Raw genomic sequence first — 21,477 nt, 5'->3', positions numbered from 1 at the left:
CTCACTGCCCACCACCCTGCACTGGAGGACCACAGTCTGTCCCTATCCCCAGGAAGGGCTCAGAGTGTGCAGCCCCATGGGCAAGTTTTGCCCCAAGCCCAGGAAGGAGCCCCTGGGATGAGCAGTGTGTTCCAAGCCACACATTCAAGCTTGTTGGAAATACGTTCTAGGCACTTAATGCAGTTCTTATTTCACATCCCTGGAAGTTACACCAAAGTTAGGTCCCAATGGGTAGAGATCATTTCTGATACAGCTAACAGAAAATTGATGTGTGTGGGTTTTCAGTGTGAACTCATAATATTTTTGGCAGCCCTCCCCTTTAGTTAAGTGGTAACATGCAGCGTGCAGCAACTAAGCAGACAACACTAACACAGCAACTACACAACCCCCGGGTTTCCCTTGGTTCTCCCAGCAGGCTGCTCCTCCTGCTTCTTCAGGAGGAAGCCCAGTGTCCAGCCGGCATGGATAGAGACCAGAGATGCTGCTGGAATCATCATCTTCATGCTGAGTTCGTATTGTGGGTGACATCTCCAGCCTGGTGGCAGCGCTGGGCCCTCTTGATCTCAGCCGACAGCATCCTATGTCAGGTCAGAGCACCTGAGGCCTGTTAATAAATGTCACATTTCTCAGAAGGTTCTCATAACTCATTCAGGTGTTGCCAGGGAAATAATTATGTGGCAATAAACTAGGACTGTTTGGCTCCTGTTAATTAGGCACAAAGGTGGTAAACATTAACTCTGCAGGCAGAGCATGTGATGCACATAGATGGTTAGACAAACCAGCTCAGACGAACGCTATTTTTAATGTGTGTGTGTTTCTGGAGGTAGGCTGTCTGCGGTCTGCAGGAAAGGAAGGCACGGCCCATATTTTGTTTCCCTGCCTCTCTGCCAGGTGTGTGATATTACCACAGCTTAGAGTCATGGAGTATCCTGAGTCGGAAGGGACCCACGAGGACTATCGAGTGCACTGCAGCCCCACATGGGACCACCTTCATGTCAGACTTCATGTCAGCACAGGATGAACATCTGAGCCATGTGGTAGGGAAAGACAAGATACGGTTTCTTCTTGTGCCTGAGATGGCCAATGGGCAAGGTAGGCTGGAGGGGAGCCTGTCCATCCATTCATTGGCTGCATGGCTCCCCATCCTTCCTGCCGCTGCATGAATCACAGCCAACTCTGAGCACGGGGAGCAAGCATGTGAGTAGGTGCACACCTTATGAGGCAGTTAGTGATGTCTCTTCCTGCCTGCTTCAGGGCACCCCGGCAGAAGACAGGTGCTCAGCTTGTTTTTATCCAGCTAGTAATTTTGACTGCCCTGATTTCCAAGTACATCTTTACAGATACCTTTATGGAGATGACGGTATTCCAGAACGTGGTGGCTCTCCTCCCACCCTTCTCTTCACTCTAAGATTGGTTATGTGAGACTTTCACAGTTGTACACTGCGTAATTTGGACATGTAAAAATGTAATTGCTTTGAAAACAGTCAGCTGGAGTGCTTCTGCAGTGCAAAACACCAGCTCTGCAGCATCACCTGTTCAGAAATGCAAATGCATGTGTAATTTTGGAGACCAGAGCTTGTTCACATCTCTCCTCAGTGAGGATTACATTACTGCTTCTGAGCCTGTGTGAAATCAGGCTACCATTCTTTTAAGCTCAGCTCCATACCGACATGTGACCAACTCATGACCTGAGCCAGCTTCTGCCACAGGAGATGCAGCAGACACTCATTTCTGGGTACAGAAAGGAGACAGTGATGTTTCGTGTGCTGTAGATCTAGCCATGCACCTGCAATGTGGGGCTCCCACCTCCATGCAGCCTAGGGACAGCCATGGGTGCACAGGCAGGAGGCAGTGCTGAAGTGCTCGAAGTGCTGAAGGCTCAAAGCCAGCTTGGTCTTCTCTTTCCATCAGTCCTCTTCTATGCTGCTGCCAGCTCCTTACTGCTCCTACTAAAAGCTCAGATCATTGTACAGTCCCAGCGGGGTGTCTCGGTTTCAGCTGGGATGGATGGAAAACATTAAGCAGCTGTCTACCTTGCCTGGTCTCTCAGAAGACCCTTCTGTTGTGGGGTTGCTAAGAGCAGGTGCCAATTGCTACTACAGTGGTGCACCGGTGGCAATATTGCACCAACCAGGACTCCCTAATTCCCATTCATCAGCTGATTTACCAACTGGAGAACCAAGGAGTAATCAGCAAGACTTGCTCACCCTTTAATAGTCCCATATGGCCACTGTGAAAGGGGGAAGCTCCTGAACACCTGCAATACATTGATGACATCATCATGTGGGGCAACACAGCAGGAGAAGTTTTTGAGAAAGGGAAGAAAATAATTCAGATCTTTCAAAAAGTCTGTTTCACCAAGAATTACCTGGGATAAAGAAGAATGAACTCTGATGGAACCAGAACTAGCTTCTGCATGCAGTAACCCAATACTGTGAATCATCCCTCCTGCACTGAAGGACTGTTATGACAGATGGAGCTCAAAGTTATGAACTAAATGAATACCATGGACAATTTAAATGGGTGGCTCATAGACTACTGAAAATAAATGTGTGTGTATATATATTAAAAAAAAAAAAAAAAAAAAAAACAATAAAAAAGATAGGGAATGGTAATTAGGATGTGTAGAAATTGTGGGATCTGAGCATGATGTAAATGGTATGGAATAAAGGGTGGATATTGTCTTAGTTTCAGCTGGGACAGAGTGTCTGGAATGCTGCTGTGTTTTGGTTCTAGCAAAAAAACAATGCTAATAACACACGGATGTTTCTAGTTGCTGCTAAGCAGTGCTGTACAGAGCCAAGGCTGTTCTCAGCCAAGGGCTCCCGGTGCTCAGCCACATGATGGTTAAACCACAACATGGGGGCGCCATATGGAGGTCCTGCAAGAGATACCACACTTGCCTCTCCCATCTATGAAGATAACCCAAAGCTGAGGCTGCTGTTCCCTGTGGAGAGCACTGTGCCACCCCTCTGAGCTTAGGGACCCTGAGGTTGAATTAATCTCTGTGGCGCAGCACTGGAAGGAAAGGGGCTATGGGAACATCACATGCTGCTGATACAGCCCTGAACAGGTCTCTGGCTTCTGCATGCAAACCACATTGAACTGTACTAAAGCACCTGCGCCAGGTCATAGTCCTTGGCTTGCCCTGCACATCATGCAGAAGAAATGCCAGGAGGACTGACATCTCTTACCCTGCAGGAGATGGATGCACACAGACACAAAGGCAAAAGCCACAGGAGAGGTCAAGAATGAAGAGAAAAGCAAGGCAGATGGAAGGCTGACAAGAAAAACAAAGCAAAACAGCTATGTGAAAAGAGATGGATGTCAGGCACTCAGAAGCAAAGCTTGTACTTGTGCACCAGTTTGTAATTTGGACTGGAAGCAGAAGTGAAGAACTAGACCCACATTACCACCCATTGCTCCACAATAGAGGCTCCCTTCAAAAGGCACTGGAGAAAACATCATCCTCTGTGCAGATCAGACTTGATGTTAAGACAATGAATGGTGGGAGCCAGAGAAGCAGATAATGGAACTGCATGAGCTGGTTACTGCCACGTGTGGATTTTTGACTTCTATTACCAAGCTTTCAAAAAGCAGTTAAGCATTACTGCACCTTGAAACCTGCCTGCATCACTGTGCAATGCATCTGTGCTGAGCATGGATCCTGCACGCTGCTTTTAGCACAGAACACCAAGGGGAGTGGGCAGCTGCAGAACCCTGTGAACATCACTCATGGGATGTGCATTGGGATGGCACACAGAGGTTGTGGTGGCCCAGGGATGGTCCTGCTTCCTGCCAGCTTCCTGGAAGCACAGGGCTGATTCCTGGAAAGTACAGTATGTGGCAGTGCTCTCCCCCTCCTTTCTGTCATTGTTCAATGGCTTCTCCTCCGTCTTTCAACCAGATGTGCTCTGCCAAGTGTTCAAGAGAGGCTGGGTGATTGGGTACGTCACCAGTGAGAGCAGAGCTCTGTGTGCACTGCGCATATGGCTGGCAGACACCCAGCACACCCATCTAATTATTAAATATTTATTGCACCTTTAATGGGTCAGTTACAACAGAAGAGTGCTCCCAAGGAGCAGGCTGCAAGGAACGGGAAAGCACCATTAAAGACTGTCAGGGCCAGATGAAATGCAGCGTGGTAATGCACTGCAGATAACCCGTCTCTCCTGCGATAAAACGTGGTGCAGCTGTTGCTGCAGGCAGTTCTTCCAGCAGCTTCCTCCCTTTGGCAGCTGTCTGCACCATTGCTTAATGCCGGACGTGCCCAGCCCTCTGTGACATGGCCAGGCTTGGATCTGCTGTGAAACTGGCCCTTCTGCTGCACTGTGTGATTCTCACTGTATCCTCTGGTCACAAAGTCCAGCGCCACTTAGACACTGTATAATGCCTTGGGAGAACTGCTGGCTGACGGGCCAGGACTGGAGGGTTGTATTAATGGGGTTACATGGCAGATTGTCACCAGTGGGGTCCTGCATTGGCTCCATTTAAGGTCCAGTCTCTTCAGTGGGTTATCGGGGAGCTGAGTGCACACTGATTGTCCTCTGATGGTGCTGAACTAGGGGAAGCCGTTGGTTCCCATGCAGGAACTGGATGATCTTTGGGGTCTCTTACAAGCCAAGGGGGCTGGGAATAAAAGGAAAAGGAAGATATGGAGCATGGGCAGACAGGGGACAGACACACGGACATGGGGACAGGCAGACACGTGGCACGGCCAGCACACAGCCCGTGTCGCAGCACATGGGTGCTGGAGGCAGAAAAAAAACCCAGTTTTAAAACGATTTTAAAACAGAATCGAGAAATAAAACAGGAGGAGTCCCCCCATACGGGTTCCCACCCCCTCCCCTCCTCCAGGGCAGGATCCTGCCCGCCACTTCCTGCTCGGCGTTACGCAGCACTTTTTCTTACAGTCACACGGTTGGTTTTTTTTTTCTTTCTTTTTTTTTTTTTTTTTTTTTTTTATTTCTTTTTTTCCCCCTATTTTCCCTCCTCTCCCCCCTCTCGCTGCTCCCCCCAACCCCCGCCCTGTGAAAGAACTATAACGGCCGCTCCCCTTCCCGCCTCGTGACGTCACCCGCGCCATGGGCGGGAAGGGGCGTGGCCCGGCGATGGGCTGAGCGCTCAGTGCGCATGCGCGATGCAGCGGTGGCTATATAAGGGCAGGCCCGGGGCGGCGGCGGCAGAGCGTTGGTTTGGCGTTGCGGAGTGAGGACCGGTATAGACACAGCCGAGAGCGCAGCGGCGTGCGGGACGCGCGTGCGCGGGGACGAGCCCGTTGTCCGCCTTGTGACCGTACAGCACAGTGAGAGCCGCCATGGTGAAGAGCGTGGGCAGCCTGGTGAGTGCATGGGGCGGCACGGTGGGGTGTGGGTGAGGGGGGCTTGGTGTCGGCGCCGGGCCTTGGGCCGCGCTCCTTTGTGTGCGCTGAGCCTGAGGCCGCTCCCCAATGGCGGCTGCGCTCCGGCCGCAGGGGGCACTGCGGGAGCGGGTTAAACTGCAACACGTCGCCCTGACCCTTGGCTGTCAGCTGATGGCCGCGATCACAGAATGACCCGGGTTGGGAGGGACCTCAAGGATCATGTAGTTCCAACCCCCCTGCCTGGCAGGGCCACCAAACATACGCCTTTACTAGATCAGGTTGCCGGATCAGCACGGCCCAAGGGCGGCTCGGTGGGTGTCAGACATCGTGCTTATAGCTGGGGTCTTGTATTAAGGCTGTCCCAGCTATGCTGAGGGCGGTGGATTTCTTACGGCGTTGGTTGGTGGCCTCCATTTTGGGTTGCTGGGAATCCCTGCTGCATTGAACCTCTCCTTGCCACCTGTTTTCTCGCAGCCGGCCCTTGGAAACTGAAATCTGCTAACATAATGCTGCCTGCTGCGCCCAGCAAAGTGAGGCCGAGGCCTCAGGGAGGCACCAGATGGGTATTTGAAAAGTGTTTATGGGCTTTTCCCCTCCAGAGGACTAAGGAAAATATTGCTGAAAAAGCTGTGAGATCCTCTAACAGCTGTAGCCACGTGGACTAACAGGGGGAGGTGTCCATTCTGATAATGGAGATATTTCTGTATGAATCTTATTAATCCATACTTACTGCAGAAAGACTAGAAGTCAGAAAGGTCAGCCAGTTTTCCTGCTGTATTCCTTACTTCAGGGATATTAATGTTTTCTGAGGAAAAAATACCAACACTTACCCCTTGCTGGGTATCTCAGGGGTAACACCGTTGGACCTCGTGTCTCTTCTCAGGCTGCCTGTAGCAATTTTAGCTAATTCTAGGGATGACTCACAGGGTAACGCCTGGCTGCAGCTGGAGAGCAGTGCTCAGATCTCCAGTGGTGTATGGGTTGTGATCTGCAGGAAGTGCCATGTCCTCCCACTTTGCCCTTGTTCTGTGCAATATTGCCCTGAGATGTGTGGTCATATGATCAGCGCGTCCCAGGGATGGCCTTCCTCATGCAGGGTACAGCAATCAGTCATTTGGACTGAGGAAAATAGTCCAATTGGTGGGTGCAGGAGGTAGAATTAATATTAATAAGGCTGTTACAGCACTAAGTTGTGAGAATATATGCCAGAAATCAGGGATTTGGAGGTGGGAGTGAGTGAGGCTCTATTTAACAGCCTTATGGTTTTAAGTAACCACTGGGAGCAGATAGCATGGACTACTGTGTATGTGAACGCTGAACTTTGCTGGAGGCAGTGTTGTGCTTTAGAGACTGGGATGCAGGAATACACCCCACATTAGCACAGTGGTGGAGAAGAAGAGAGAGAGGAAGAACTTCTTGCTGCCACCCTTGCCTGTGTGTTGGATCAGCATCCTCTGCTTGCTCTGCCTGAGATACTTGTTTGTTTTTTAGCATGCAAATATTTCTTTCCTTCAGTGCCTTACACTTCTGTTGAAACATTTGCTCTTTGAAAACAGCGGCACATAAGGAGCTCTGAAATGCAAAGCGTGATGTCCAGAAATGTCTCTTGTAACAAAGTGCAACAGAGATATCTCTGTTAACCTTAAATGTTAGTTGTTACTGGCATAGACTGTGTAGCTTTGCATTGAGTACTGGAGTTACACCCCAATTTACTTGGCATAATAAAATATTTATATGATGAAGCTGTTGCTCTAGGAAACATGCTGTAGGGTAAACCACGCAACATCTTGATTCTAACCATTGCTTGGGAAAGGTATCAGACCATGAAACTGTGGAAGTTTGTCCTCAGATTCTGAGGAATCCTAGAAGAAAATGGACGACATCCTATTAAATTGGAGATTAGAACTGAATGCTAAGGACCGTCAGGATCACGTTAGAAGTGTAACATTACTCAGTTTAGCTTACGGTCTCAGTTCATGCTGAGTTCTACATAAACTTCCACAGTTCAGTGACTGAGCATTGTGATGTTTCATAATTGATACTCATAATTCATCAGAAGACAGTGGGGGATGCAGTGCTGATGGAGCTAAGGGAAAGCTGACTTGGGGGTTAGTCTTGAACCTTTTGCAAATGAGGGGGGAAATCCTTAATGTTTTGATTTCTTTTTTCTTTACAGTCCGAATTTGAGGCAGAACTGAAAGCTGCTGGTGAGAAGCTTATAGTAGTTGATTTCTCTGCCACATGGTGTGGACCATGCAAAATGATCAAGCCATTTTTCCATGTAAGTAGCTTTTGTCTTTCACAGTAACTTTAAGTATATAGAAATACTTCTGTGCAACTTCTAATATGGTGGAAACCTTCTTTGTCTATGGTGTGTTTTCCTGAAGGAGGAATCTTAGAAGGATATGATAGGTAACTATTGAATAAAGCACTTGGATACACAGCGGGGAACTAACACACTGTAGCGTTTTGTCTGTCCTGGTGTGCTGATGCATCAGTCTGTAGGGACCTAGCTGGTGCATTTCCACAAGAACTGGCAACAGTGGAGTTGAAATAATGTATATATGCTGGCTCTGATTATTTAAACTGCGTTCAGTTAAGCTGTAGCATCTTTATGTGTTGAGGGGGAAGCCATAAGGGAAGGAAAGGCCTTTCCCTTATGCTTAGGTGCTTCAGCAGACTCTTCCAGGGGATGGAGCTGGAAATTAATTTCTGGTCAGTAAAGCAGCTGCTGTAAGGTAACATGTTAAGTCTGACAGCACCAGTTTCTATGAATGCATCTTTTTGAGAACTGGCTTTCCTGGACCTGTAACTACATAATTTCATTTTTCATTCTAGAGTCTGTCTGACAAGTTTGGTGATGTGGTGTTCATTGAAATCGATGTGGATGATGCCCAGGTAAGGTCCAAAGGGATAGTAGGTTTGGAGAACCACAGAAGTGGCAATGAGTGTCCTTGGATTTATTGAAACAAAATGAGATGGGCACCACCAACTAGGCAGAAAAGAATGAATGTTTAGAGTACATGAGAAGAATGAACTGCTTTAGTTATCTGCACTGTCTTAACCCCTATGGCACACATGAGATAACTTGGGAACACTGGTGTTCTGCCCTTGAGACTTCCTCCCAAAGCCTTAATCTGTTTTGATGCAATCTCCCCTAAAACTAATAGCTTACACAAGTACAAGACTGTCTGGTCTCACCACTGCCCTTGGCACTGTTTCCTCTTTCATGTGTTGAACCATGTGTAATAAGATGTCTGCTCTATGGCAGTTTCAGTAGTGTAGAATGAGTACTTAAACAATTTCAGGCTGAAACAGCAACATTGCTGTAGTGTTCTTGAGTACTCTCCAAACACAGTGTGGATGCAGTAAACACGTGCTCTTATTGTATGAATTAGATTCTGAAGGGAGGATCTTTTAGGTTTGTTTCAGAAAGATGCTAATATTGCACTGCCTTTGCAGTGCTGGACTAGAAAAGATGTTTTTCTTCTTTTTGAACAGTGATGACTTTGTCCAACTTCCTTATCAAAAGGAAACCAGTGGGTTCTAAATTCTGGTGTCCTTCAGACATGCACAGCTGAAGACTGTTTTCTTTCTCTTCCAGGATGTTGCTACACACTGTGACGTGAAGTGCATGCCAACATTCCAGTTCTACAAGAACGGAAAGAAGGTAGGCTTCTTTTTTTATGGAACTTATTTTCCTGGAAGAGGCAGGCTAGGCCACATAGTCTGCTTTCTCTTAATAATGTATCTGGGTCACAACTGGCACTGGGACACTTCTAAGAGCAATTAAATTAATCTTAGTGCTACAGCAAATACAGCATAGACCAGATGCAACTGATGAAGCAAACTCTATTAATTAGACCTAGTGAACTAAGTCTTGCAGGTCAGTCTTATGGGCAGATCTTCATGATGAATTAGTGAGGCTAAATGTGCAAGACTGCCCTAATGCTCTGCTTTTGCTGATCTGTTAGCATTCATTCTCTGTACACAGTTCACATTCAAGCAGGGACGTGTCTATATGTGTAGAATCCCTCCTGACATCAGTTAATAATCTGAATATACTCCCATCTGAAACCACTACTTGAGTGTTTTCACACAGACTGTGAAACCTGTGGAGGGACCCCATGTAGGTTGCAGGACTGAACAGAGCCCCTTTGCATTATATGCTGTGAGCTGGATAGATGGGATACAGAGCAGGTGCAGGGACAGGCTGCTCCAAGCAGTTCTATCAGAGCTTGATAGGACAAGGTGCACAGCAACACAAAGTGGCTTTCAGCTGCTACTGCCAGGAGGTGGCCTCCAAAATCCTTCTGAGCTGCAATTATGACTTTTACACACCACTGATACAGGATTAATTGATTTTTCTCTTTTTTTGTGTGTGTCATTTTGGGCCTGAAGAAATCTTAGAGGTTACAGAGTTAAATAAACCCATATTTCTGTGTGTTATGCAACCAGATGTTACGTGGCATTGAGTGCAGCCCTTCTGAAAATTGTTCTTTTTGCAGGTGCAGGAATTCTCTGGGGCCAATAAAGAGAAGCTGGAAGAGACCATTAAAAGTCTAGTCTAATCTCCAGCCATGGAGACATTGGAGTATGGTGGGATCGGCTAACTTATAGCCCATAACTTTTCTACTTCAAAAAAAAAAAAAAAATATCCAACCATTTAACCTATCTATCTTGATGGAAACTATCCTCTGATCAATGTAAATGAGTACAATAAAATGTAAATTCTTCACCTTTGGTTACTGTCTCGTGTTTGAATAAAAACATGCGCAAGTTGTTAATGTCTCTGCAATGCTGCGTTTTGCTGTGTTAAAGGAATGCTGTCTGGATGCAAAGACTCTTGTCAAATGCAAGAATCTAATAACAGGGTATCACTGAGAATGGAAAATTAAGTGTTGGAAAAGACAGCAGTGATAATTGCTGTAGCAAGGTGCCAGACTTCTTTCCTGGTAGCTGAGGAGAAGCCATTGGGAATTCTGGATGTAAGCTCTGCTTATGCAGTGAGGGCACGCAATATGTTTTCTGTACTCTTAACAGCAGTGCTGCCATGGGTTACAAAGGTGACTCAGGTAAGTGGGAATCCACTACACAGAGTGGTTCCATAGATAAACTTGTGGGGAGGAAATAATATGGAGAACCAACATGCCATTTGGATCACAGTGTCTGCTAACAAGCGTTGCTTTTAAGAGCAGTTCTTGGGCAGCCTGTTTATTTCCTTTAGGCAGTAGCTGGAAGCAAGAGAGAAGAGATGGGCATCTTAAAAATTCCTGAACAGAAGTTCACAGAATCACAGAATGACCCGGGTTGGAAGGGACCTCAAGGATCATGTAGTTCCAACCCCCTGCCTGGCAGGGCCACCAAACATACACATTTACTAGATCAGGTTGCCCAGGGACCCGTCCAACCTGGTCTTGAACACCTCCAAGGACGGGGCATCCACAACCTCCCTGGGCAGCCTGTTCCAGGGCCTAACCACTCTCCTAGTGAAGAACTTCCCTCTAACATCCAACCTAAATCTTCCCTCCTTCAACTTGGACCCATCCAAGTTGGTTCTTCTCATTACAGATACTGGCAGAGCCTAATGGCAATGCTTTGCTGATGGGTAAGCAGTCTCAGCCCCTATGGCAGCAGTGATCCTATGGGAGAGAATACCCCAGTTCTGTATGGCATCTCCCTACCACTGAAGAGCCAGGAGTGAACAACCAGCACCGCTGACCTGGACTGGACAAAGGGATGTCCTAAAGCAGGTCACCACACCATTAACACAGGGGGTGGCTATTTCACATCTGGCTGGGCATTGTGTTGGCGGTGGTGAAGCAATTGCATTGTGCGTCACTTGTTCTATATATTTTGTTTGTCTATTATTTTCCCTTCCTGTTCTGTCCTATCAATTTGTGTTTATCTCAACCTGCAAGTTTTAACTTTCTTCCTGTTCCTGCTGTTGACAGAGGAGCGAGCACAGAGCTGCGTGATGCTGAGCTGCCTGCCAGGTCCAACAAGGCCACCTGAATGAAGTGGCTACAAGTAACCTTGCTAAATCTTGGGGCATGGGCCCTGACATGGAGTTATTAAGTAATACTCCGCAGAGCCCAATAGCTGTGATTTGCTTGCTAAATGGCTGAGCTGTTTTTCACTTGAAAGAGTGAGACAGCAGCATTTCCATATGCTGGAACATAGTGCTGCAGAGTTGGTCTTTCATTGGATACATCTAAGTCACTTCTGTGGGAAGCAGGATGCGATCTGCTGTCTGCAAGAACACAGCTGCTTTCAGCGTGTGATGTAAGAAGATGCCTCTAAGGGGGCAACAAGAGCTGGCCAACTGACCTCATTTCCATCAGTTGTGGAAGGAATTTGGTGCACACTGAAACAACGTTTAAGGGTTCCCTTCTAGGAGTTACGAAGTTACCCTTCCCTCAGGTGATGGCTGCCATCAGTCATCTGGCTATAAAATGGCTGAGATGTCTGCCTTGCTGTCAAACCAGTAGAGCAAGAAGCTCTCTGCCAGCTTGTTTGCGTAGCTTTCCCATCAGTGGAGGGACAGGTCAGCAGGAAGAGAAGTGCCCCTCCAGCAGAGAAACTGGAGTGTGTGGATGAGTAAGTGGGTTTAATGAGAGAGTACTTCCCATTGTGAAAGGGAAGGACAAGCCACGAGGGCTGCAGTCAAGTGAGCAAGGGAGCAGTGCAGGGTTATGTTGGAGGGAAGCAGCCAAACTCTGTAACCACAGCCACAGGTGTCAGACTGCCACGGTGTGCTTGGGCAAGTATTATCTTAGTAACCAGCGTGTTACTTCTTTTCCTGCAATACACAGCTTCATTTCAGCTCTGATTGACTCTCCACTTCTCATTCCTTCCCAGATCTGAATGATGTTAGACTTGCATTTCAACCTCACAGCTGCTGGCGGGCTGTTGGCTGGCTACCAGCCCTGTGCATGCTGTGCTCAGTGCTCACCATTGTGTGAAGATGTGCTCCCTTTGCTGCTGGCTGAGAAACCAGCTCAGAGACATGCCCACCTCCATGAGGCAGCAGAGACCCTTTCTACTGTATGAATGTTGATATACAGACAGGCTCTAGGAACACCTTATGCTTTTCTCTTGTACAGCAGTGTGACAGGACAGCAGTACCTCCAGGTGATGGGATGCAGGAGGACACAGGGCAGTCTAGAAATCCTTGCTTATGTTATTTCCCTCTCCCCGGGAGCTGGGGTGAGGTGGGATGGTGTGACAGAGATGTGAGCAGTCTCTAGGTGGGTGGGGAAGCCAGGCATGAAGCAAAGTTTTACCTGTCATGGAAGTCTAAAAGTCCCGAGGACATTTAAAAAAGACAACATGGATCTTAAGGATGCTGCTTTCTTTTCTCTTGTCACAGCTATGCAACAAATACATGAGGAGCACAGAAAAGAAATCCTTCCTCTCTGGCATGGTTGCAATGAAGGCATGGTGGAAAGATGGAAGATACAAACATCCAGTCACAGGCTGTAGTAGAAACTAGAGAAAAAAGTGTATACAAAGCTCTGTACTATGGAAACAGAGGACAGCTCTGACATTGTACTGATTTTATATAAAAATAAATAAATTAAGGAGTCTGTGGTAGGTAAACCAAGCTTATCTACTGCCTGCGAAACACATCCCCTATATATAAGGTCCCTTCCATCCCAAGCTGTTCTGTTTTAAACTGATGTCTGGGTCAGTTAGTTATTCTAATAATCTTTAACCTGGCTGTGGTTGATGGGATGTCTCTCAGCCATTTACAGCATCCATAAATTACATGAATTCAAACAGAACTGATATAGCCTCAGAAGGCCACCATATCCCCTGTGATAAATTTTCTTACATACCAAAGCTTTAAACAACTTAGCGTTCACAGAACAGATCTCTTGGGATTTCAGACAGATAAAAATGGGCCCCTTTTTGTAAACATTATGGGGAGGAGCCAAAGAGCAACCTGTGTCCTTCAACATCAGCACCATACATGGGCAAACTGAGACCAAAAATGATTATTTGCCAGATCCCCATAACTGTTCAGTTCAGGTAGAATCATAGATTTATCATGTCTGACAGTCCTAGAAATAGGCAGAAATTTTGGGATGTTGTATAAACATTCTGGTGTTAAATGTACATTGTGATTTAACTCTGTGCGTCATTTGTGGAGAGATCCCCACACACCTGTGGCTGCAATAAACCAAAACCAGCTTTCTAAACTATCATTTGGTTTAGAGAGTTTTCTTGGTTATGGTTTTCAGTAACAACTTGATGATCAGCTGCAGATGTAAGAATTATCATGCGATAGAATGGGTTAGGTTGGAGGAGATCGCCCTGCTCCAATCCTTGGGCAGGCTTCTCCATAAGGCTATGGATTCTCAGCGTCTGGAAATACTCATGACCTGACTGGTCATGTCCTTCCCATCCCTAACAAAATCTCTCTTGAAGGCTCTCCTACATCATCTCCAGAAGCGCCTGCAAGTTCCTGTGATTTCACACCTTTACTTAGAAACAACAGTGCAGCGTCTGAGGCACGGACTCAGATGTGAACCATCCAAATCGTATTTATTAACAATTTCTCACATCCGCTTAGTATACCTTCACAAGTTGTTATTTTTCCTAACTTTCCCATCCGCCCTTACAACTTTCCCAAACACCTTACATGTCAACAAAGCATTCTACCATAAACACTTTGCAAACTGTGTCCATGCAGGCACATATTTCCAATCAGAGCTGTTGAGACTCTTTCCTCACTGCAGAAGGTGCCTAGGATGCCTGGCCTCTGAGCAATGCTGTCTATCTGCTCCACAGCCTGACTCTGCTCTCCTGACACAGCGAGCGGCTTCTCTGCCCTATCGCCGGCCCACACACACCGAGACTCCCAAAAGTACAAAGATGAAACCTTTTTAGGATTAATTACACCCAGATTCGTCTTGGTTAAAAAAAAGCAGTCATTTTGAACATAGTTTTAAGATTGCGTTACGACAAAACGCACAATAGGCGGCGGGTCGCAGGGGTTGACGTTCTATGACGTAAGCTACTGACGTCACTAAAGGCAAGGACCAGTTACTAGAGCGGACTTTCACAGCGTGTGCTTCCACTCGGTGCTGTTAGGCCCAGCTGGACGCACAGAGACAGTCGGCGAGCCAATTTCTTCAAAAGACAGAGGAAGCTGCTCCTGTTTCACATGTAAGTGATTGGTCTCTGTCGGAAGTGCGGTGTTGGGGAGGTTCTATGTGAATCCTAAAGTTCCTGATCATGCCAAAGTGGTCACCTGGGAGTGCGGAGGGAAGACAAGAGTTCTGCCTCTAGAGAGACATCTGCCAGCATGCATTCCAACCCGGTGCAGCACTGAAAAGACCAACATTGCTGCCAAAGATTGCTACCATGAAAGCTGTACGTTGCGTCTGCTCTTTCGTTGGTTGTGTCTCAGGATAAGGCTCGGCAATTAATGTTGCTGTTGCACGTTTCCACCTAGAGTAGTTACTTTATTCTCTCTGGCGACATTAAGAGCACATATTTTGCTCCTTTTTGTAGAACAGAGCTTCCATGCCTGTTTGAAGAGGACAGCAGGCTCTTTAGCCCAGAAGTAACATCCAAAGCTTCTAGACCATGACTACAGACCAAACTTCTCCTGACTCCAAGTGTTCCTATGCTCCAACAAACTGGACAATGTTGCCCGCCCAGGTGTGATACTTGCTGGCACAGTTTCTTGCTTTCCGTCTGTATCCTGGATCGGTCAAGAATCACAGCGGACTTGCCCAGTCTGCACGGATGCCCTTCAATTCCATCTTTCATTCAATCCGTGCTGACAATGACTTTCAAGAATACAAAGTCCCGCCTCCAGAAGATTATGATTCCCCCTATCCCAGCACCAGCGCTCTTACCCAAAGCATTCTGAACAAGTACAAGATGGTCTTGCTTGGACTACAAATATCTCGCACCACCACGGGATGAAGGAAGTGGCTCAAACTCAGCAGTTACTGATATTCCTGGGTCGAAGCCCAGCTCACCTGTTTCTGCTGTTGGTCAGAGTCCCTGGGATGATGAAACTCCAGGGCCTTCATCCTCTATTTTTAAAAGAGTACGGCGCAACCGCACACATCATCAGTACGTAGCACTCACTCAGTAAAGGACCGAAGCACTGCCAAGAACTATACTTGGGAAAAGAGAATTAACGCCTGCAGCGCCCTGGGCCACCTTCGGAAGATGTTGGTCACAGTGAACCAATCTTAAAGGAAGCGCTCAAGAAGCAGAGATGGCAGCAAACATCGGGACGAAAAAAAAAAAGTCAAGGTCTCATGGAATGAGCCCCTTTCAAGAAAGCCATGGAGGCTCCGGTAGCCATAAGAACACTGCAGCCAGAGATTCCAGCAGACCATATCACAAAGGCCGTGGACAAAGCAGCCAAGACAATGATCATCACAACAGAGGAGACAGCCACTGCAGCAAATACAAGCGTGACAGTCCAAAGACAGGCAGAGACAGCCCCTCCTGCAGGAAGAGGACTTATTCTGAAGCTCACTCTTCACAGAAGCCTACTGAGCCAGAATTTCAAGGCTCCCAGCCTTCCACAGAAGGGGGGGGGGGGCGGGGGGGGGACAGATCTGCAAGGTCAGATGGGACTACATGAGGGAGATGACTCCAATTACAGACGATGCAGATCAAGGAGTCGGTCACGCTCCAGATCAAATAGTCCCTCTGCAGAGGCAAGAAGAAGACGTGAAAAGCCTGGAGGAAAAAGAAAGTGCAAAACTCGGCACGTAGAAAAAACGGAGAAGCAAAACACCAGCACGGAGGAAAAATGCGGCACGATATATCCAAACAGCCCAGTGATTACTACAAATACCTTTGCAAGCCTTGCAGACTACCCAGTGAGCTGGGATGGAGAACCTGAGGAAAAGAAGGGAAAGGAGAAGCTCCAAGTGTTGTGAGAGGCCTTATGAAGGAAGACAGCAGACACCATGGCACTTCCTGAAAGAACAGAACCACCAGAAACATCACCATCATTAGTTTAATTCTTAGTTTTAGTCTTAGTTTAGTTCTTAGTTTTAGTTCTTAAAATAAAAGTAGTTATGAACTATACTGTTGTATTTAGTAAGTGTGATACAAGTTGATCTCAAATAAGAAGTAGAAATGTGTTACCGCATATATGGAATATCACTTCTAGTAGTGTCAGAAAAGAAGAAAAAAAGTCAGAATGAACAAGTAAAGCTGTAAGATCTTACGGGAACCATGTCTCAGTTAGGTGGAAACTCAGTATCGAGTTCCTGCAATAGGCTAAAGAGATAACAGCCTGCTGAGGGCAGGGATCTTTCTGAACTCGCGTTGTCAAAGAAGCAGTCATAGCCATCAGGAGAGGCTTTACGCAGTGCTTCATCCAAGGAAGAAACCGTCTTGTAATTGAAGGCTTCATCAAAGCCTATTTTTTTCAGATATGCAAACCTTGCTATCTGAGCCAGCACAGACCCACACTTTACAACCTGGCGCAAGGAAAGATAAGAGAGGATTTTTCAACACGAGGCTCGCAACATTGAACACAAGTATGCTGGGCTGAAGGCTTCGATGCTTAAAGTCAGAGTGGCTTGTGACTGTTGAGCCTCCTAAGCTTCCAAAGCCAGCTTCGCTGTACACTTCGAGGAGCTTGTTTCATCTTCAAAATGAATGGTTTAGGTTGGAGGAGATCGCCCTTGCTCCCAATCCTTGGCAGCGCCTGCTCCATAAGGCTATGGATTCCAGCGTCTTGGAAATACTCGATGCACCTGACTGCGTTCATGTCCTTCCCATCCCTAACAAAAATCTCTCTTGAAGGGCTCTCCTACCATCATCTTCCAGAAGCGCTCTGCCAAGTTCCCTGTGATTTCACACCTTTACTTAGAAACAACAGTGCAGCGTCTGAGGCACGGGACTCAGATGTGAACCATCCAAAATCGTTTATTACAAGTTCTCACATCCCTTATATACCTTCACAAGTTGTAATTTTCTAACTTTTCCCATCCGCCGCTTACAACTTTCCCAAACACCTTACATGTCAACAAAGCATTCTACAAAACACTTTGCAACTGTCCAGGCAGGCCAATATCCAATCAAGCTGTGAGACTCCTTCTTCTCCTTGCAGAGGTGTCCCTTGGTGTCTTCATGCTGTTTATTCTTGGCTCCACAGCTAGCTGCTCTGAACAGCTTTTCTTGTATCCCCACACAACAGAGATCCCAAAAGTAAAAGAGAACCTTTTTTAGGATTGATTACACCCAATTCGGTGTAAAAAAGCAGTCATTTCAACATAGTTTTAAGATTTCGTTATAGGGCGGTTGCAGGGGTTGGACGTTTCTTAGACGGTAGCATTACTGACGTCATTAAGGCAGACCAGTTTTTCACTAGCGGACTTCATCAGCCCGTGTGCTTCACTCGGTGCTGTTAGCCCAGCTGGACGCACAGAGGACAGTCGGCGAAGCCTAATTTCTCAAAAGACAGAGAAGCTGCTCCTGTTTGTTCACATGTAAAGTGATGGTCTCTTTCGGAAGTGAGGTTTGGAAGGTTCTATGTGAATCCTAAAGTTCCTGATCATGCCAAAGTGGTCACCTGGGAGTGGGGAGTGAAGACAAGAGTTCTTTGCCTGCTAGGAGAGGACATCTAGCCAGATGATTCAACCCTGCAGCACTGAAAAGACCAACCATTTGCTCCAAAGACGTACATGAAGCTGTTACGTTGCTTGCTGCTTCTCGGTTGGTTGTCGTCTCAGGACTAAAGGGCTGGCGATTTAATGTTGGCTGTTGCACGTTTCTGCACTTTAGAGTTTAATTACTTTATTTCTCTTGGGAATTAAGAGCACATATTTTTGTCTCCTTTTTTTGTAGAACAGAGCTTCCATAGCCTGTTTGTAGAGGACAGCAGCTCTTAGCCCAAAGTTAACATCCAGAAGCTGTAGACCATGACTACAGACACTTCTCCTGACCCAATGTCCTATTGTTGCTCCAACAAACTGGACAATGTTGCCCGCCCAGATACAATTGCTGGCAACAGTTTCTGCTTCCGTTGTATCATGAAACGCTTCAAAGAAATAACAACAAAAGACGCACGGCCCAGTCTGCGCACGGATTGCCCCTTCAATTCCATTCTTTCCATTCAACATCCCGTTGCTTGACAATGACTTTCAAGAATACAAAGTCCCGCCTCCAGAAGATTATGATTCCCCCTATCCCAGCACCAGCGCTCTTACCCAAAGCATTCTGAACAAGTACAAGAATGGTCTGCTGGACTACAAATATCTCGCACCACCACGGGATGAAGGAAGTGGCTCAAACTCAGCAGTTACTGATATTCCTGGGTCGAAAGCCCAGTCACCTGTTCTCATAGCTGTTGGTCAGAGTCCCTGGGATGATGAAACTCCAGGGCCTTCATCCTCTATTTTAAAAAGAGTACGGCGCAACCGCAGCTCCTCAGAAGGAGAGCACTGCCAAAGAACTATACTTGGAAGAGAATTAAGCTGCAGCCTCGGAAGTGTCACAGTGAACACAATCTTAAAAGGAAGCGCTCAAGAAGCAGAGATGGCAGCAAACATCGGGACGAAAAAAGAAAGAAGTCAAGGTCTCATGGAATGAGCCCCTTTCAAGAAAGCCATGGAGGCTCCGGTAGCCATAAGAACACTGCAGCCAGAGATCCAGCAGACCATATCACAAAGGGCCGTGGACAAAGCAGCCAAGACAATGATCACACAACAGAGGAGACAGCCACTGCAGCAAATACAAGCGTGACAGTCCAAAGACAGGCAGAGACAGCCCCTCCTGCAGGAAGAGGACTTATTCTGAAGCTCACTCTTCACAGAGCCTACTGAGCCCAGAATTCAAGTCCCAGGGCCTTCACAGAAGGGGGACAGATCTGCAAGGTCAGATGGGACTACATGAGGGAGATGACTCCAATTACAGGAACGATGCAAGGATCAAGGAGTCGGTCACGCTCCAAGATCAAATAGTCCCTCTGCAGAGGCAAAGGAAGAAGACGTGAAAAGCCCTGGAGGAAAAAAGATAAGGCAAAACTCGCGCACGGGAGAAAAAACGGAGAAGCAAAACACCAGCACGGAGGAAAAAATGCGCACCGATATACCAACTCCAGTGATTACTACAAATACCTTTGCAGCCTTGCAGGACTTACCCAGTGAGCTGGATGGTAGAACCTGAAGGGAAAAGAGCGAAAGGAGAAAGTCCAAGTCCTTGTGGAGAGCACATATAAGGAAGAGCAGCGCAGACACCATGGCACTTCCTGAAAGGCACAGGACCACAGAACATCACCATCATTAGTTTATTCTAGTTAGTTCTTAGTTTAGTTCTTAGTTTAGTTCTTAAAATAAAAGTAGTTATGACATTCTGATTTGTTATTAGTAAGTTGTGATACAAGTTGATCTCAAATAAGAAGTAGAAAAATGGTTGTTACGCGCATATATGATATCACTTCTAGTTCAGTGTTTATCAAGAAAAAGAAGAAAAAAAAGTAAGAATGGAACAAGTAAGCTCCAGTAAGATTCTTACCGGAGAACCATGTACTCAGTTAGGTGTGAACTCAAAAGTATCGAGTTCCTGCCAATCAGGCTAAAGAAATTAACAGCCTTGCTGAGGGCCAGGGATCATTTCTGAACGTCGCGTTGTCAAAGAAGCAGTTCATACCATCAGGAGAGGCTTTTACGCAGTGCTCATCCAACGGAAAGAGAACGCTTTCTTGTAATTGAAGGTTCATCAAAGAGTATTTTTGTTTCAGAGATTGCAACCTTGCTATCTGAGCCCAGCACAGCCCACCAACTTTTTACAACCCTGCAAGGAAAAGAAGAGAGGATTGTTTCAAACACAGGCTCGCAACATGGAACACAGAGTATGGCTGGGTGGAAAGGCTCTATGTCGTTAGATGCTCCCAAGACTGACGTACGCTGTATGATGACTGTGCGAGCTCCTAAGCTCCAAAACAGCTTTCGACCTGTAATTCAGGAGCTTTTTTCATCTCAAAGATGAATGGGTTAGCGTTTGGAGAGAATCGCCCTGCATCCCAATCCTGGCAGGCCTTCTCCATAAGGCTATGGATTCTTCAACGTCTGGAAAATACTGTCATGAACCGACTGGTCACTGTCCTTCCCATCCCTAACCAAAATCTCTCTTGAATAGGCTCTCCGAAACATCATTCTCCAAAGAAAGCGCCTGCAAGTTCCTGTTGATTTCACACCTTTACTTTAGAAACAACAGTGCAGCCGTCTGAGCACGGACTCAGATTGTGAACCATCAAATCGTTTATTACAAGTTCTCACAGCTCTATATAACCTTCACAAGTTGTTATTTTTCTAACTTTCCCATTCCGCCCTTACAACTTTCCCAAACCCTTACATGTCAACAAAGCACATTCTACAAAACACTTATCTGCAACGTCCATGCAGGCAACATATCAATCAGAGCTGTAGAGACCTCTTCTTCTCCTTGCAGAGGTTGATCCTTGTCGTTCTCATTGCTGTTACTTGCTCCACAGCTGCTGCTCTGAACAGCTTTTCTTGTATCCCCACACAACAGAGATCCCAAAAGTAAAAGAGAACCTTTTTTAGGATTGATTACACCCAATTCGGTGTAAAAAAGCAGTCATTTCCAACATAGTTTTAAGATATTCGTTATAGGCGTCGCAGGGGTTGACGTTCTATGACGTAGCTACTGACGTCGAGTATAAAAGCAAGACCACGTTACTAGCGGACTTTCATCAGCGTGTGCTCTCACTCGGATGCTGTTAGCCCAGCTGACGCAACAGAGAGACAGTCGGCGAGGCCTATATTTCTCAAAAGACAGAGGAAGCTGCTCCTGTTTTTCACACTGTACAGTGATTGGTCTCTTTCGGGAAGTGGCGTCTTGGGAACGGTTCTATGTGAATCCTAAAGTTCCTGATCATGCCAACATGGTCACCTGGGGAGTGGGGAGGAAGACAAGAATCTGCCTGCTAGAGAGACATTCTGCCAGCATGATTCAACCCTGCAGCACTGAAAAGACCCAACATTGCTGCAAAGACGTGTACATGAAAGCTGTTAACGTTCGCGCTGCTTCTCTCGCGTTGTTGTGTCTCAAGGACTCAAGCTGCATTAAATGTTTGGCTGTTGCGACGTTTCTGCACC

The 21,477-nt window shown here is 46.7% G+C and overlaps 2 protein-coding genes across 2 annotated transcripts in view; one reads left to right on the top strand and one right to left on the bottom strand.

Annotated features, from left to right (window-relative positions):
* The first annotated feature begins 5,116 nt into the window (after positions 1-5,116).
* On the top strand, positions 5,117-10,107 carry TXN (thioredoxin). The gene is made up of 5 exons (XM_015849881.2): positions 5,117-5,341; positions 7,539-7,643; positions 8,201-8,260; positions 8,967-9,032; positions 9,871-10,107. The coding sequence occupies exons 1-5, from the start codon at positions 5,318-5,320 to the stop codon at positions 9,931-9,933; spliced, it is 318 nt and encodes a 105-aa protein (XP_015705367.1). The 5' UTR covers positions 5,117-5,317; the 3' UTR covers positions 9,934-10,107.
* A 6,200-nt stretch (positions 10,108-16,307) lies between these two features.
* Positions 16,308-21,477, bottom strand: part of PTGR1 (prostaglandin reductase 1) — a 21,442-nt gene continuing 16,272 nt past the window's right edge. The window contains exon 16 of the mRNA XM_032441469.1: positions 16,308-16,499. Coding sequence (XP_032297360.1) covers positions 16,467-16,499 — 33 coding nt within the window. The 3' untranslated portion in view covers positions 16,308-16,466. The remainder of the gene's footprint in view (positions 16,500-21,477) is intronic.

The sequence above is a fragment of the Coturnix japonica genome, chromosome Z, assembly GCF_001577835.2.
Source record: "Coturnix japonica isolate 7356 chromosome Z, Coturnix japonica 2.1, whole genome shotgun sequence".
Taxonomy (NCBI): domain Eukaryota; kingdom Metazoa; phylum Chordata; class Aves; order Galliformes; family Phasianidae; genus Coturnix; species Coturnix japonica.
The sequence above is the reverse complement of the archived record's forward strand: the minus strand, read 5'-3'. Positions and strand labels throughout refer to the sequence as shown.

Bases quoted from the DNA above. Each gene is read 5' to 3' on its own strand.
- TXN (XM_015849881.2), top strand. From the start codon at position 5,318: ATGGTGAAGAGCGTGGGCAGCCTG. The intron at 5,342-7,538 runs GTGAGTGCATGG...TTTTCTTTACAG, and splicing joins TGAAGAGCGTGGGCAGCCTG to TCCGAATTTGAGGCAGAACT. The intron at 9,033-9,870 runs GTAGGCTTCTTT...TTCTTTTTGCAG, and splicing joins TCTACAAGAACGGAAAGAAG to GTGCAGGAATTCTCTGGGGC.